Consider the following 15,883-nt stretch of genomic DNA (forward strand, 5'->3'; position numbering starts at 1 on the left):
ACCATCCAAAGGCCTAATCCAGGTCTCAAGTCACCTGGGATAATGCCACAGTACTTACTGCTGAAAGGGAATAAAATGTTGCTTTTCTTCATCATCCACCTTCCCATGTATGATATCGGTAATATCCATCACTAGGAAAAAGACAAAGCTTAATTAAAGAAACCAACTGCTTCAGGCCTCAGCAAGGAACTATGGAAAATTACAGTATCAGCAAACATAGAACCCTGGAGGAAGAAAGAGAGCGAGAGCGAGCAGGGACCTTGCTTTTATTTCTTTGCCAATGATGACTCCCGGTGTCCCCAGCCTAGCAGGGGATCAATTCATCAGGGGCTCAGGCAGGGGCTTGGGTATTCTTGGATCAACCCTGCAGACGACCTCCTTTAAAACATTCTACTAGACCAAGTTGGTGAATTCTTGAGTCACGCGACACTGACCCTTTTTAGTAAGCCTGCGTTCCAAGACCCAGAGAACACTCTTTTTTTTTTTGGCAGGAGTGTCAGTAGAATAAAGACCTGGGAGAGGAACTCAAGACTTGCAGTGGTCCACCGTCCCTCTGATTTGACATTTTCTCACCTGGTTTCCACATAAATGAAGGGCAGCCAGGGCACCAACAGCACAGACTAGAAGACCATATAGTGATTTGGTCTTTGATGCCCGGTAAGATCTATTAAGGAAGCGCTGTTGTAACCCTACCGCATGGATTATCTTATTTATACAAATATTAATATTAGCCCTACTTTAAGAGATGAGGAAACTGACTACAGGAAAGGTAGGTAATTTTCCCTAGGTCAGAAGTTTCAGTGGTAAAGCCAGGGTATGAACCCAGTGATTACAGGGCCAAACCATTTAACCTAACTATGCCTGCTGCCTAGAGAACTAGTAAGTGGGCCATTCACTCTACAGCTGCTGAGGTTAGGCAGGGGCCATGGCAAGAAGCCACTCCTTGGTTAATAAATCACAATCTAGCCATAAAACACACACCAACGATCCACACCACAGGTAATCCGTTCGGCGATTAAAAGCAATACTGAGATATGAGACAATAATCATTAGAAAAACGAAAGACAAGGGAGGAAATGCTTTCTCAAATCAACCCGAACATATAGTGCATAAGGCTTGGGAATGAATAAAGGTAGTGAAAGGAAGCTGTAGAAAGCAGGGCATGACATCAACTTGCTATCAGCCCTTAATAGACCCCTGAAAACATTGCATGCGCGCGCGCACGCACACACACACACACACGCGCGCGCGCGCGCACACACACACTGGAGAATTTGTATTTGAACCCCCAAATAGGCAGTTCATTTGTGAATGACATCATCTAGTTACTCCTAACTTCTGGGGCTTGGCGTCAAGGCTCAAAGCAAATGCATCTCCACGCCCTGAATGAACACACACACACCCTGAAATGGAAGAGCCAATAAAAGCCTTGAGCTTGACGTTTGAATCTCTATGGCCCAGTTTGAAAGACAACAACCTTGAATATTCCTGAAATCTTTTATAAAAGAATAGACTGCCGTACAGATGGCTAAGCAGTCCTGGGCCAGGGTTCCTTGCCTTTTCTGGGCTTTTATTTCAATGCACTATCAGGAAGTAGTGCTGTCCCCTCTAGACAGAGCCTGGCCAACCTTGAGAGCAGGTGCAGTGCAAGGCCATTCAAGGGATGCACGAGGCACACAGCCTCCTGGGGTACAAAGGCTGCCTCATCAGCCACGTAACGCACAGGTCAACCCTGAAGACGTGCAGTTTCTGGGCCCTCGTTCCAGGGGCAGAATTGATGGCTTTCAAAACTACTTAGGGACCAAAGTGTCGGTGCAATAGCAAAAATATATTTCCTCCATTTAACAAACTACAGAGGAAAATGGAGGGCCTCCTGGAAGGTTATGGAGTTTGATTTAAGCCAAGGACGCTCTTTGAAAGCAATGTTGCCTTGGAAGAGCCAATTTCCTAGACATACAAACCACTTTCCCAGGAGAATTTTATTCAATTAAAATCAATACGCAGCCGCAGTCAGGGAAAATTACAACAGTCACACGGAGGCTTTACTGAGAGGGCCCTGCTGTGTACAAGACACAGTGCTGGGCAGTGAGGGAGAAACAAAGGAGGGGCATCTAGGTGAGGACACAGAACCCACAAAAAGCTACCTGGCAGTTTCAGGCAGTAAACGCGGTGTGCCTGATACTAGCACTAACAACCAAATTCATCTTGCACTGTCTCTGAGTCTCCTCTCTCCTTCCTCCCTCTTCTCTGTATTTCTTTTAATTTTCTCTTTATTGTGGAAAAAATATACATAACATGAAATTTGCCACTGTGAACATTTTTAAATGTACAGCTCAAAGTCGCATTAAAAACATTCACATTGGACTTCCCTGGCGACGCAGTGGTTGAGAATCCGCCTGCCAATGCAGGGGACACGCGCTGCTTAAGGCTGAATGACATTCCACTGTATGGAAAGACCATTTTGCCTATCCATTCATCCGTCAACAGACAGCTGGGCTGCTTTGGCTATTGTGAACAACGCTGTGGTAAACATGAGTGTGACAATATCTCTTTGAGGCCCTGCTTTTAATTCGTTTGGGGACACAGAAGTGAGATTGCTGGATCCTAATCTAATTTTTCGAGGCCCCACCATACTGTTTTCCCAGTGGCCATACCACCTTACATCCATCTCGGGTTCTTTCTGTACCTGCTACTCCAAAGGGTCTTCGTAGTCCACATGTGTGCTTTTTGCCCTCCTTCAGCTCCATGTGGCCAACCCGGACAATTTGGCACACGAGGCTGATGCGGGGTCGGATGAGGTCTGTGCTACTGAGGTCCTACAGGGGCAGAGAGAACAGAAAAGGAGGTCACCCTACATCACCCTGTCACATTCATTTCTCTTTTCTTTTCACTCTACAATAAAACACCGTTCAGAGCATACTTCCTAATGCTGAAATATCAGAAGGACTCCTCTCTTCCCCCTATCCACCCAAGAACTATCATAGCATCAGAGAAAAATGACTGTATTCAAAAAAAGAATTTTTAAAAATTCCCCAGCTCCTACTTCAAATTTATAAATCAGATTGGATTCAATCTCAAGTCTCCAGTTTACGCAGGGTGTGTAAAAATGGGGTCCCTTGTCATTGTTACTTTATATCCTGGCCAGGGCATAGCTGAGCACCAGACGCGTTTCAGTGTCAAACGGAATTAAAACTTACAAGACATTGACATTTACTGGGGATCTACACATGCTGGTGATATTTCATCTCACCTTCCAAACAATCCTGTGAGGCAACTATAACACAGAAGTTTACATGCATTGCTATCTGTAATTATTCATCTGTTTTATGAGAGATTTCCATCGAGAGCTTCTGGGTGTGTGTTGACTAATGAGAAATGTATCGATGAAATCTCTCTGTCTTTTTGGGGCTCATACTCTATGCTTGTTTGTATTCCTAAGGATGGGTGAGTAAACCCACAAAAGAGCTCACATATCTCATTTGCTTTAATATCAGAAATGATTTAACTGCATCTCAAATTCTTTTCATGAAACGGCTATCCAAGGCCTCTTTACTGAATCAAGAATTACTTTTTAAACAATCGATCCATATCTATCCCCTATAATCAAATTAACTCAGGTCTCCAAGATAGGAATATATACCGATGACGATATTCACCTTGAATTTCTACTCTAGGTTTTGTGAAGTTTCTATTAATAGAAAGATAAAGACTTTAAGTGACTGGTTACATAAACTGGGGCACACTGATATTATTTAATAATATACAGTCATGTATAAATGAAGTTTCTGTAGAATATTCAATGACCAAAGAATCGGTCACCACATTTTATTTCATTGAAAAAGTTGGACATGAAATTTGCATATAGGAGGGGCCTAATTGGTGGGGGGAGGAGAGGAGGGGGTGAATTGCAGCTATTCTGAAACGGTATTGATTAGAAGATGGACCAATGATTCAACAACACCTTTTTAATGTGTTGTTGTTTTTTTTTTAAATAATGTACGCATTGACTGATAAACGCCTTTTAATTTCAGGGAAAAAAACCCTCACATATCTCAGAACTGAGGAAATACTCTGCGTGTTGGGGAGAGGTTTTGGGAAGAGTTCTAAGCCCTTTTTTGTCGATGTTTACTAGGTGATGAAGATGTGGATGGGTCAGTGCAGGGATAGTAATACACCACTTTCGTCATAGGGGTAGGAGGTTAATAGATGGAATGAACAATAATAAGCAGAAATGAAGGCAGGCAGGCAGGAAGGAAGAAAGGCAGGAAGGCAGGCAGGAAGGAAGGAAGGCAGGACGGAAGGCAGGAAGGAAAGCAGGAAGGCAGGAAGGAAGGCAGGAAGGAAGGCAGGCAGGAAGGAAGGAAGGAAGGCAGGAAGGAAGGCAGGCAGGCAGGAAGGAAGGAAGGAATGAAAGAAGGAAGGCAGGAATGAAGGAAGGAAGGCAGGAAGGAAGGAAGGCAGGAAGGATGGAAGGAAGGAAGGCAGGCAGGAAGGAAGGAATGCAGGAAGGCAGGAAGGCAGGCAGGAAGGCAGGAAGAAAGGAAGGCAGGAAGGAAGGAAGGAAGGCAGGAAGGAAGGCAGGCAGGAAGGAAGGCAGGAAGGCAGGAAGGAAGGCAGGAAGGAAGGCAGGCAGACAGGAAGGCAGGAAGGAAGGAAGGAAGGAAGGAAGGCAGGCAGGAAGGAAGGCAGGCAGGAAGGAAGGCAGGCAGGAAGGCAGGAAGGAATGAAAGAAGGAAGGCAGGAATGAAGGAAGGAAGGCAGGAAGGAAGGCAGGAAGGCAGGAATGAAGGAAGGAAGGAAGCAGGGACCAATGCGCCTTCCTATCACTTCCTTTGGTGCTTTACCCTCGACTCTGTTTTCCTGACTGTAAGAGTGGTAAGAGAAAAAGCAGACAAAATATGGGTGTGGCTTGAGGGAAAAAGGGAGAAAAGGAAGCCAGTATCTCTTTTAGGCTTAATGGGAGCTGGAAAACCTGCCCACCAAGGCTGCTCAGAGCAGGTGGCAGCAGCTCCAGGGCATTTCAAGCACTGATGTCCAAAAAAGGGGAGAGAATCCCAAGGAAGTTCCTAGCCCACGAAAAGGAGAGTCACCAGGCCCCAGGCTCTAGCCCAGGACATTCCTGGCTCTCGATCCATTTACAGCAGCACCTCCTGCCTCGGCGAAGTGGAGACAGAGAGGGAAAAGTCCATTAACATAGAAGCCAACACAAAAGTCTAGTCCGGTCTTTGCCCCGACTGTAACGTGGCTCTGGAAGGTTCCCCCCTTTATCTGCACAGCTCACCCCCTCATCAACTGGAAGTTCTTGCTGAAAGGTCTGCCCTCACCCACTGTTTAAGACAGCAACCCTCCCCCAGCCCAGAAACTCCCAATCCCCCCAAGGCACTCACGACCTCTAACATTCTATACAAATCCTCATCTATCTGATTACTGTTTATTACTGACTTCCCCATTAGGACAGAAAGCTCCTTGAGAACCAGGACGTTATCGGATGTGTTCACTGATGTATCTCAAGTGCCTGGCCTCTGACAGGTGCTCAATAAATATATGGTGAATAAATGAGTGGGTCAGTCCTGCTAGAGAGATCATGCTGATTGTTATTTTCATGTGTCCGTTTTTAAATTTTCCATATACCTGTCACGTGCACCTGTGAAGATCTCAAACAAAGGAAAGGGTTAAACATAGGTAGGACTTACAGTAAAGACCGCTTGAAGGTTATTAAGCTTCTCGATCTCCTTGGGCATTCCATTGCTGCCCCAGCGAATTAGGTAGTTTTCACTGATGAAGGGGAAAAAAAAAATCTCAATGAGCACCTAAATGGGGAGGAAGCCGCTCTCAGTATAGACTGAATAGGGTCGAAAGGTGGCCCAGAAGAGCCAGTAAAGTTCACCAGGCAGGTCTGAGACCACACCAATGACCAGCCTCTGGTCTCCTTGCTGTAGCCTGGCTCTCTGAGGTACACCCAGTACTGCCCCATGACAAGCACTGCTCAAGACGGGCACAGACACAGTAGATTCTACCAGATTCTATCTGGGGTCTATGTTCCATCTCAAATTCTTTGTATGAAAGTTTCAGTTTTGCTGAGTCAGGAATATAATATTATAAGAATCATTCCAAGTCCATCCCCGGGAATCCACAGCACCACACTGCAGTAAGCTTTCTTTTTTAGATACAAACAATTGTGGGGCTTCCCTGGTGGCGCAGTGGTTAAGAATCCGCCTGCCAATGCAGGGGACACGGGTTCGAGCACTGATCCAGGAAGATCCCACATGCCGCGGAGCAACTAAGCCCGTGTGCCACAGCCACTGAGCCTCCGCTCTAGAGCCCGCGAGCCACAACTACTGAGCCCGTGAGCCACAACTAATGAAGCCCCTGTGCCCAGAGCCCGTGCTCCACAACAAGAGAAGCCACCGCAGTGAGAAGCCCGCACACTGCAACAAAGAGTAGCTCCCACTCGCCACAACTAGAGAAAACCCGTGCACAGCAACGAAGACCCAACGCAGCCAAAAATTAATTATTTTAAAAATTTATTTTAAAAAATAATAATTTGTCAGTAATTACGTTTAACTATCTTCTCAAGAATAAACCTGTTTTCTTAGCTGCTCAGCGGCAGCATGACTGTAGGGTTGAACAAAGCTAAAGTCTTTAATTTATAGCAGTATTGGGTTCAGAGCAAAGTTGAGCCGAAGGTACAGATTTCCCCTAGGCCCCCCTCCATGCCCAGCCCCCACCCCTTTATCAACTACCCCCCGCAGAATGGTACAATCATTGTTATAACCATTGAACCTACACTGAGAGGTCATTATGACCCCGAGTCTACAGTTTACATTAGGGGTCACTCTTAGTGTTGGACATTCTCTGGGTCTGGAAAAATGTGTCATGACACACAGTCACCATGACAGTATCATAGAGGATAGTTTCACTGCTCTAAAATTCTCAGTGCTCTGCCGAGTCATCCCTCCCTCACCCCTCCCTTATGCTCCTTTGAATTCTCTGTTCCTGTCACCATGGTCGGATGAGTTTTCTGTGATTTCTAAGACCCAGGGAGTACACAAACTGTTACTACCGCACTGTTTAAGCAGCTATTCAGAATGGCTTAGCGACCCAAAGGGTTTTATTTTCTACTGCCTAGAAATCCTCCCCCTCTTCTCCGTCTTCCCCTCTCAAACCCAGCAAAGAAATCCTCAGGGAGGAGATAGGTGAAGGCTGGGTAGTTTTGCAAGGTTGACGGAAGATGACCTGGGTCTCTACTACCTGATGAACGTGGACTGGTCCGGGTCGTAGAGGGCCATGAACAACTCTGCGTCTTCCCCAATGTTGCAGACAAAGTTCTTGAAGTTCACATAGAGGCCGTAGGTATGCACGGCACTGAAGATGGACTGGCCCCGCAAGTCCAGATTCTGCAGGATTGACTGAACACAGAGGACAAGATAGAAAAGCATCTTGGTTTCAGCAAGTGGGAAACGCTAGCAAAGACTCTGGCCTGCAAATGGTAGCCAAATATAATGACCACCCGAGAGAAGCACTTACTGAGAAGAAAGTGTGTGTAAGTGGGGAAGTGATCAAGTGAGAAAAATAGAACCATTATTATTTAGATGATCAAGGCGGTCCTGTGAAGCGCCTTGAACCCAAGTAATTCAATAAATGCTGTCTAAAGAGCATATTATCTAAAGTTTATGATAACTCAGGGTTTTAGTAGCTTTAAGAAGTTCTCATCTCTCACGACAATTTCTGGGTAAACCTCAAAAGCATAAACATCACGATTCATTATCCTTCTTTTGGGGCACAACTCTCATTGCAAATAAGAGATTCCACTGGACAGGTCCACCTTCAGGCATGATTAGCCATTAGATCCAGAAACACAATGAAATGTTATTACAACTGTGCTGAAGAAATAAAACCTACAAACTAAATGAAATAAACAGAAACCTCTACTCATTAGAACAGAAAGACTGGAAGAATATATACCTCAACATCAGTATGTTTGGGCAGTCATAATATAGGTGACTTTTTTCTTTTTCTCTTTTTCTATACCTTTTGAATTTTTATTTATTGTCCAATTACTATTTTTAAAATCTTTCAAACACTTTATTTGTAAATACTATTTTATTTATTTTGGAAATCATGATCTATGTACTAAATACAGAAGTTTACAGAGTAAAGAGGCTTTTCTCCCACCCAATTCTCCTTCTCAGAGGCATCCATTAATTGTCTGTTTCTTGTCTATCACTACAGAGTTAGTCTGCACATAGGCAAGCACAGATGTATGTATATTCTTTTTTGAAACACAAATAATAGTCTTTTATACACACGGTTCTGCATCTTGCTCTTTTCTGCTTAATACATTATCTTTGCAACCTTCCCAGGTCAGAATATACAAAACTGCTTTGTTCTTTTTGTAATATTTTGCTTCTAAAATGAGGAAATGAATGATTTCTAAACAACATTTCCACCTCTGTTGTCTTAACTCCTTTTCCTTCATTAAAAACAAAAGCAAAGGGCTTCCCTGGCGGCGCAGTGGTTGAGAGGCCGCCTGCCGATGCAGGGGACGCGGGTTCGTGCCCCGGTCTGGGAAGATCCCACATGCCGCATAACGGCTGGGCCCGTGAGCCATGGCCGCTGAGCCTGTGCGTCCGGAGCCTGTGCTCCGCAACGGGAGAGGCCATAACAGTGAGAGGCCCACGTACCGCAAAAAAAAAAAGCAAAAATGGAACCTCTGGGGCCAAAGTCTGCACATGTGAGGAAGCTCACCTTCTCTTCTTGAATCTTTTCCTCAATCCTCTTCGAGGCCACTTCATGGGCCTTGAAGAGGGCGATGGTGCTGGTTTCATCGGGGTCCAAGATGTTCCCGTTGTCGTCCCGCACGACCAGATCCAACCCCAGCATTCTAGGAAGAAAGAAATGGTCAGTTGGTTCTCCTCGTCAGGAGCAGACCCTTTCCTGAAGAGTCTTCACGGAAGAACCCAGAGGATTCAGCTGAAAGGCTGGGTGCCAGACAAGTCAAGACAAGAAGAGTTCACTGGCTCTTCTCCTTTCAATTTTTGCTTCCTTTCCATACAACAATGCTAAAAAACTTATGAAAATGTTACCCAAACTCATATAATATGCAAAGTAATTTGGTCTGCAGAACCTCAACAGGAAAGGCAAAACTGGCGCTAATTCTAACCAAAGTCGTCTGACCAATGTTTCTTTCCCCTAATCATCTGTAGTTTGTTACAGGAACTATGAAAGACGAATGCTCAGATACTGGGGAGCTTACCCTGATTTCCTTAAAAGCACAGGCCTGGGGGACAGTGCTTAATTCAAGAGTGTTTTTCGTTTGTTTGTTTGTTTTAATTTATTTATTTAATTTATTTATTATTTTTGGCTGTGTTGGGTCTTTGTTGCTGCGTGCGGGCTTTCTCTAGTTGTGGCAACCAGGGGCTACTCTTCGTTGCGGTGTGGGGGCTTCTCATTGCAGTGGCTTCTCTTGTTGCGGAGCACGGGCTCTAGGCGCACGGGCTTCAGTAGTTGTGACTCACGGGCTCAGTAGTTGTGGCTCACGGGCTCTAGAGCACAGGCTCAGCAGTTGTGACGCACAGGCTTAGTTGCTCCACGGCATGTGGGATCTTTCCCGAACCAGGGCTCGAACCCGTGTCCCCTGCATTGGCAGGCAGATTCTTAACCACTGCGCCACTAGGGAAGCCCTTTTCAAGACCATTTTAAAGGAGATCAAGGGAGTTCCTTAGTGGCCTAGTGGTTAGGATTCAGGGCTTCCACTGCTGTGACCTGGGTTCAATCCCTGGTCGGAGAACTGAGATCCCACAAGATACGGCGCGGCCAAAAACAACAAGAGCAACCAAAGGAATCAAAGAAGTTAAGTCCTGGCTGTTGGTATCACAAAATCTATCTCAGAGAATGGGCTCTGGTGTCAGCTGGACCAAGATTTGCATCCTGGTTTTAATACTTGCTGGCAATATGACTCTGGTCACTACTTAATTTTGCAAAGGCCTGGTTTCCTCGTTTGTAAATTATTCCCTACCCTTCGGGGCTGTTGTGTGAATTTAATGAGATAACGCATATATAGCACACAGTACAATATCTAGCATATAATAGGCTCTCAATGAATGTTAGCTCCTACTGGCACAAGAGCTCTGGGTGCCACACGGGAATAGTAAGGCCCATACGGTCCCTGCATGGCCCCATCCCAGCAAGGCTTTTTATGCCCGATGTGCACACAGAAGCAGAAAAAATTGTACTTAGTTCTAAGAAGTTGGGGACGGTGGTGGAAACAGGATACTGTGATCTGAACACCCAGTTCACTCCAGGCGCTAGCAGTTTAGGAGTGAGGATGTCCAAAGGGCAAGAAAGTTCAAGGATAACGGTGGCACGTGCCAAGTCTTTGGGCAGAAAGCAAAAATGCCTAATTTCCTGCCTCCCTGTTTTATAGCATCTCCATCAACTGAATCAATCTGGCAGGTCCCTTGCCATGGCGGCCAGACCCACAGGCCACCCAGACTATGAGCAATGGGCCTTGTTGGCTGCTCGGAGACCGGATCACGGATGCACTGATGGAGTAGCTTAATTTCTTGAGCTGCTTCCAAGGGCTGAAATGAAAAGGCCAGCATGGTCTGCTGTTTGTAGGACATTACCATCCTTTGCCAGAGACCAGAGGCCTCCAGGCTGATGCCACAGTGTGCCAAGACCCAAGAATACAGAGGCAGCATATGTGCCAGGAGGGAGCTGCTTTATCCCATCTTAGCTGTTGTTTAAGCGTCTCCCCAGGACTGTATGACTAGCAGTGCAGCTCCTGTGGTCATACTCCTGTGAACAGACAAGGGCAGAGCAACTAAGCCCGTGCGCCGCAACTACTGAGCCTGCGCTCTAGAGCCCGCGAGCCACAACTACCGAAGCCCGCGCGCCTAGAGCCCGTGCTCCGCAACAAGAGAAGCCACCGCCATGAGAAGCCCGCGCACCGCAATGAAGAGTAACCCTCGCTCGCTGCAACTAGAGAAAGCCCGCGCGCAGCAACGAAGACCCAACACAGCCAAGGAAAAAAAAAAAAAAAACTAAACTAAATGTCAAATGAATCATCAACAAAAACTGAGAAACGAACCCAGTGTTTAAAAAGAGCTGGTCAGGAAGGACGAATCATCCCAGGTCACCATCAATTTTGATGAATCGACTAAATTTTTTGTCTTCCAAAGGGCAGTAACATCTGAAACCTACATAACTGACCGAGCCAATCGGAAGATGAATGATGTGATTAACTCTTTAGAGGTTATTGGAGACAGGCTATTCTGGCAAATCTGGTTTTTACACAATGTAAGCAATGGTCCCACTTAGGGGAAGACAGAAAGAAAGAGACAGAATGAGTCTGATGATGATTTAAAACACTGTTAGAAGAAAGATAGCAGGGGGGAGGAATAAATTATGGTTTGGGATTAACAGATAAAAACCACTACATATAAAATAGATAAACAACAAGGACCTGATGTATAGCACAGGGAACTCTACTCAATATTCTTTAATAAACTAAATGGGAAAAGAATCTGGAAAAGAATAGATACATGTATAACTGCATCACTTTGCTGTACACCTGAAACTAACACAACATTGTAAAGCAACTATACTCCAGTATAAAATAAAAACTAAAGAAAAAGGAATAAAGATAGAGATAGTCCCAGGTCCCCAGAATTGTCAGCTTCTGATGCTCAGACCCTCTGAGTCTGTCTGGCAGTGGAGTTGCTTCCATTCAAGCCCCATATTCCCTGACCATCCATCATCTCCTTGAGACCAGAGATCCAGCACAGGGTCTGGCCCATGAAGGGCATTGCCAAATTTTCTTCTACAAAATTAAATATTTTCCAAGGCAGAAAGAGAACAATTAAGCATTGTTCTTTGGCAACTCCAAGATCACAAGCTCATGGTGAGCTGTGTCCTTAGCATGAAGGTGCGTGGTTTTTTCCAAGTTCTCAGTGAAAAGTCATCCCTGGCTTACCTGTTCCCGTGATCAATTTTGGCTGTGACCTTCATCTTGAGCTCTGCCAGTTCGTCCTTGGGGAGGGTTCCAGACAGGATCTGGGACCGCCACTCGATCAGGCTGTACGTCATCTGCTGCAGCTGGCGGAAGAGCGTGACCTTGTTGTTCTAAGGTGGGAAAATGAGGCAGAGCAAAGGACCAAAAAACGAGGAAAAAAAAAAAAAAGGTGTGATGGAAGATGAGAACATCTTTGGACCCGATCCTTTATAAGGTGTCATTTAAGCAATTAATTCTGCCATGCAGTGAGCTGTGCACATTGAGGCGACCTTGTTACATCACTAGGGATGGCTTTGCCCTGACCCGTTCCCACTTCCTCCTTTGGTGCAGGTTTAAAACAGATACGCACTTGTAGGATGGATAGGACGGATGGTTAGTCCTAACTCATAAGTGTACCAAGTCATCCACATCCCCTAAAATTCTGCCCATGTCCCTCCTTTACTTAAAACCCTCCAGTGATTTCCACTGTCCTCCAGATACACTAGATCGCACATAAGTCCTTCCTATCTTGGCTCCTACCCACATTCCCAGCTGCATTGTACACCGATCACTACCTGAAAAATCTACGCTCCTTCCATGCAAAGCGATGTCCGTTTCTCCCAAATGCTCCAGACTCTCTCAGTAAGTGACTCCTCCACCTGGAACCACTTTTCTCCTCTTCCTCCCCATGAACACTCCCCGTCTCTCGCTCACACACCACACGCTCCTCCAACTGCTAATTCTGACATCTACAGAATCTCAGAAATCTCTTCCTCAAAACCTAACTCTGGGTTGGTCATCTCTCCCACAGCTGCTGGAATTTATTCCTATGCCAGTGCTCATAACCTGAACCACCTTGGCTTGCTGGCCTCTCCCCTCAGATGGTAAGAACCTATAGGACAAGGAGCTTGTTCAGTTTCGTATCCCTAGGAGCTAGCAGGCGCTTTATAAGATGTACTGCATCAGTGAATTCTGGATGGAGAAAGAATTGTAATTTCAGAGATAAGGGATCATCGAAAAGAGAATGTGAAATATTAAAGTCCCCATTGAATTGTTAGACCATCCGGAAACTGTTAGACCTGGAATAATGAAACCATTATTCTGGGCTTCAGTAAGAACTTCCTGTAACCGAACTAAAATTAACTTACAACCAGCTAATTATTTGTGCCTCAGTCATATTGAGTCTAATACTTGATATCCATGCCATTATGACCCTGGTTCTACCTAAAGGATTCATTCATTAAAAAAAAGAAAAAAAAAGTCAATAAGCATTTACCACGTGCTGGAAATAAAGTTCCTGCACATTCCAGAAGGAGAATGCAGCAATAAATAAGTAAACTTTTATATACATATATGTAAATATATTTAAATTATATAGTAAATATAAATATATCAATATCATATATATTACATACATTATATGTATATAATATTTATGTATACACACGCAGGATAATTTCAGATTATAAAAAGTGCAAGAAGGAAATAGGGCAATATGATAGGGTGTACCTAGGGGAAGGAGGCCACTTTAGATAGAACAGTCAGGAAAAACTGTTCTGTGCATTCCTTTTGATACACAAATATATACCATCACCCCCTATATACTATGAGACCACTTCTTTTTTATTTATAGGTGAAGAGTCATGATATATTTGTATAACCATACACTTCTAAAATGATAGGGAAAATTAGGTACAGCAATCCCAGGTACAGACACCTGGGTCATGTTATCGACTAGAATCAGGGCTGAAAATATCCAAGATACTCATGAAGAACCAGTAAATGTAGCGTGAAGAGCCCTCAGCCTAAGTGGGGACAGTGAAGACATCAATGGGATTAGCAGATGTGGTAAGAGCCCTACAAGAAGTTCAAGGTTCTATGAGAACACAGAAGAAAGAGAGGAAGAACTCATTTATCTGCGATTGCAATAGGCTCTGCTAATACCATTGATCTGAAAAACACAGAACGCGCAAGCTGATGAAAATTCTGAAACCGCCTACATTTTATGCTTTTAGCATTTTCTGAATTGCCTCTTTCTCATCAGCCAGTCTTTAGAAAAACATAAATGAGACTTTTAAAAGCAAAGGTAAAACGACCCTGTGTTTGTTCATTCAATTCCATATAAAATGTTTCCAACTCATTGTCTTTCTAACTGAGAAATTAAGCCCATAAAACTTTAGGGATCTTTTTTTCTTCTTGCAATCTATTTTTCTACTCCTAGTTAGTTTTTTTCAATGTTTTCTCATTTTAATTAAGATATGAGGTCTCATAATATGGTAAGGAAAGGGCTCTGAGACTCAGGGGATCCACTATGAGACAGCGCTTTGTTTGGGGCATATATTCACAAGTCCTTGGTCTCAGTTATATGACACACTATTCAAAGCAATTTAATTATTGCCTGTCTATATCAGCCTGCTTGGCCAAGAGTTCCCCCCCAAGAAGGATGAAGATGGTCATTCTTTTCTGGTTCACTTTGCCAAATTAATTGTGAGTAGACACGCTGGAACACACCAAAGGAAGCGACTTTTCCATTTACTTTAAGGAAACAGATTTTGTTGCCACATTCCTAAGATCGTTCTACGTGGATGTTCTATGCAGTAGCTGGCCCCTGACACTTTCTGGGTTCCTGGGGAAGCAAATGAGGACAGGTGAGGAGAAAATCAAGCTCTCCCCATCAACACCAGAAGCCAAGGACTCAGGTCTCCATCTTTCCTCCCTGTTACACCCAAGCCTGCCCATTACAGAGTGCCTTTTCTCCTGTCTCTAGCCTCCACTAATCTCAGTCTTTTTATACTAGCAGCCATTGTCACAGAATTCAGGAGGGCAAGGAATGTATTTAATAATTTCTTTGATCCTCTCCGCAGAATAAGCCTGGGACACAGGAGCGACCGAAAAACAAACTGTGACCGCTTGAACTTAAAATAACACTCTGGGGCTTCCCCGGTGGCACAGTGGTTGAGAGTCTGCCTGCCGATGCAGGGGACACGGGTTCGTGCCCCAGTCCAGGAAGATCCCACATGCCGTGGAGAGGCTGGGCCCGTGAGCTATGGCCGCTGAGCCTGCGCTCCGCAACAGGAGAGGCCACAACAGTGAGAGGCCCACGTACCGCAAAAAATAATAATAATAATAAAATAACACTCTGGTTGCGGTTTGAGGAATAGCTACACAAAATAGAGAAATCTAAATATTCTTCTAACTAGACAGTAAGGATACTCCTGTATTTGCTTAGAAGTTATCCCTCTTTTCTACCTGACGATCTTTGAGGTCTCACTTTTTACATTTCTATTCTGGGTGTCTTTTTTTTTTTTTTTTTTAAGAATTTCTAAAGAGAAGAAAAAAGGGACAAGAAGAAAAGAAACAGCTTTATCTTCAATAGCGGTAGAAATACAGAAGCCATCCTTTGAGTCATTTAGAAATTCTGAGGGCCACTGAGACAATTGGTACCACCCCACTGGGTGTCAGAAAACCTGGGTTCTATTCTTCACTTTCTTTCCCAAAGAATGCGGACCAGAGTCAAAAGCCTCTTTCTCTGGGCCTCCACCCCACCTCTCCCTCTGCAAAAGAATCAGTATTTCCTCTGTCCACCAACCTCTCCTCTTCCACTGTAAACCTTCTTTGCTGAAAGTACAGGGGACTTGGTCTCTATCTCTAATTCCATCACTAACTTGGCTAAGTGACTTTGAGCAAATTATTCCCTCTGGGATATGCCCATCTGTAAAATCGGGGGACCAGCAATGAGATCCATTCCCAAGGATAAGCGTCTTCAAGTCTATGGCTGAGACATTAAATTCAATTACTCCTCCAAGCAACTTCCTGATTAAATATATCTGACTTGGACCGTCTCGGTCCTGATGTACTCACACAGTGTGGTGGCTCTATATCAAATTT

General features: G+C 44.6%; 1 protein-coding gene across 11 annotated transcripts in view; it reads right to left on the bottom strand.

The window, feature by feature from the left end:
- Positions 1–15,883, bottom strand: part of DOCK5 (dedicator of cytokinesis 5) — a 231,344-nt gene that overhangs the window by 110,028 nt on the left and 105,433 nt on the right. For all 11 annotated transcript variants that reach the window (XR_004483692.2, XR_007477822.1, XR_007477821.1 and 8 more), the window contains 6 exons: positions 11,978–12,126; positions 8,749–8,884; positions 7,252–7,409; positions 5,694–5,775; positions 2,687–2,816; positions 59–131 (listed from right to left, as the gene is read on the bottom strand). Coding sequence is in view for 8 of the 11 variants with exons in the window: in XM_004270673.4 (XP_004270721.1) it covers positions 59–131; positions 2,687–2,816; positions 5,694–5,775; positions 7,252–7,409; positions 8,749–8,884; positions 11,978–12,126 (728 nt within the window). In the remaining 3 variants the exon portion in view is untranslated. The remainder of the gene's footprint in view (positions 1–58; positions 132–2,686; positions 2,817–5,693; positions 5,776–7,251; positions 7,410–8,748; positions 8,885–11,977; positions 12,127–15,883) is intronic.

Source organism: Orcinus orca, chromosome 6, assembly GCF_937001465.1.
Source record: "Orcinus orca chromosome 6, mOrcOrc1.1, whole genome shotgun sequence".
NCBI classification, from domain to species: Eukaryota; Metazoa; Chordata; class Mammalia; order Artiodactyla; family Delphinidae; genus Orcinus; species Orcinus orca.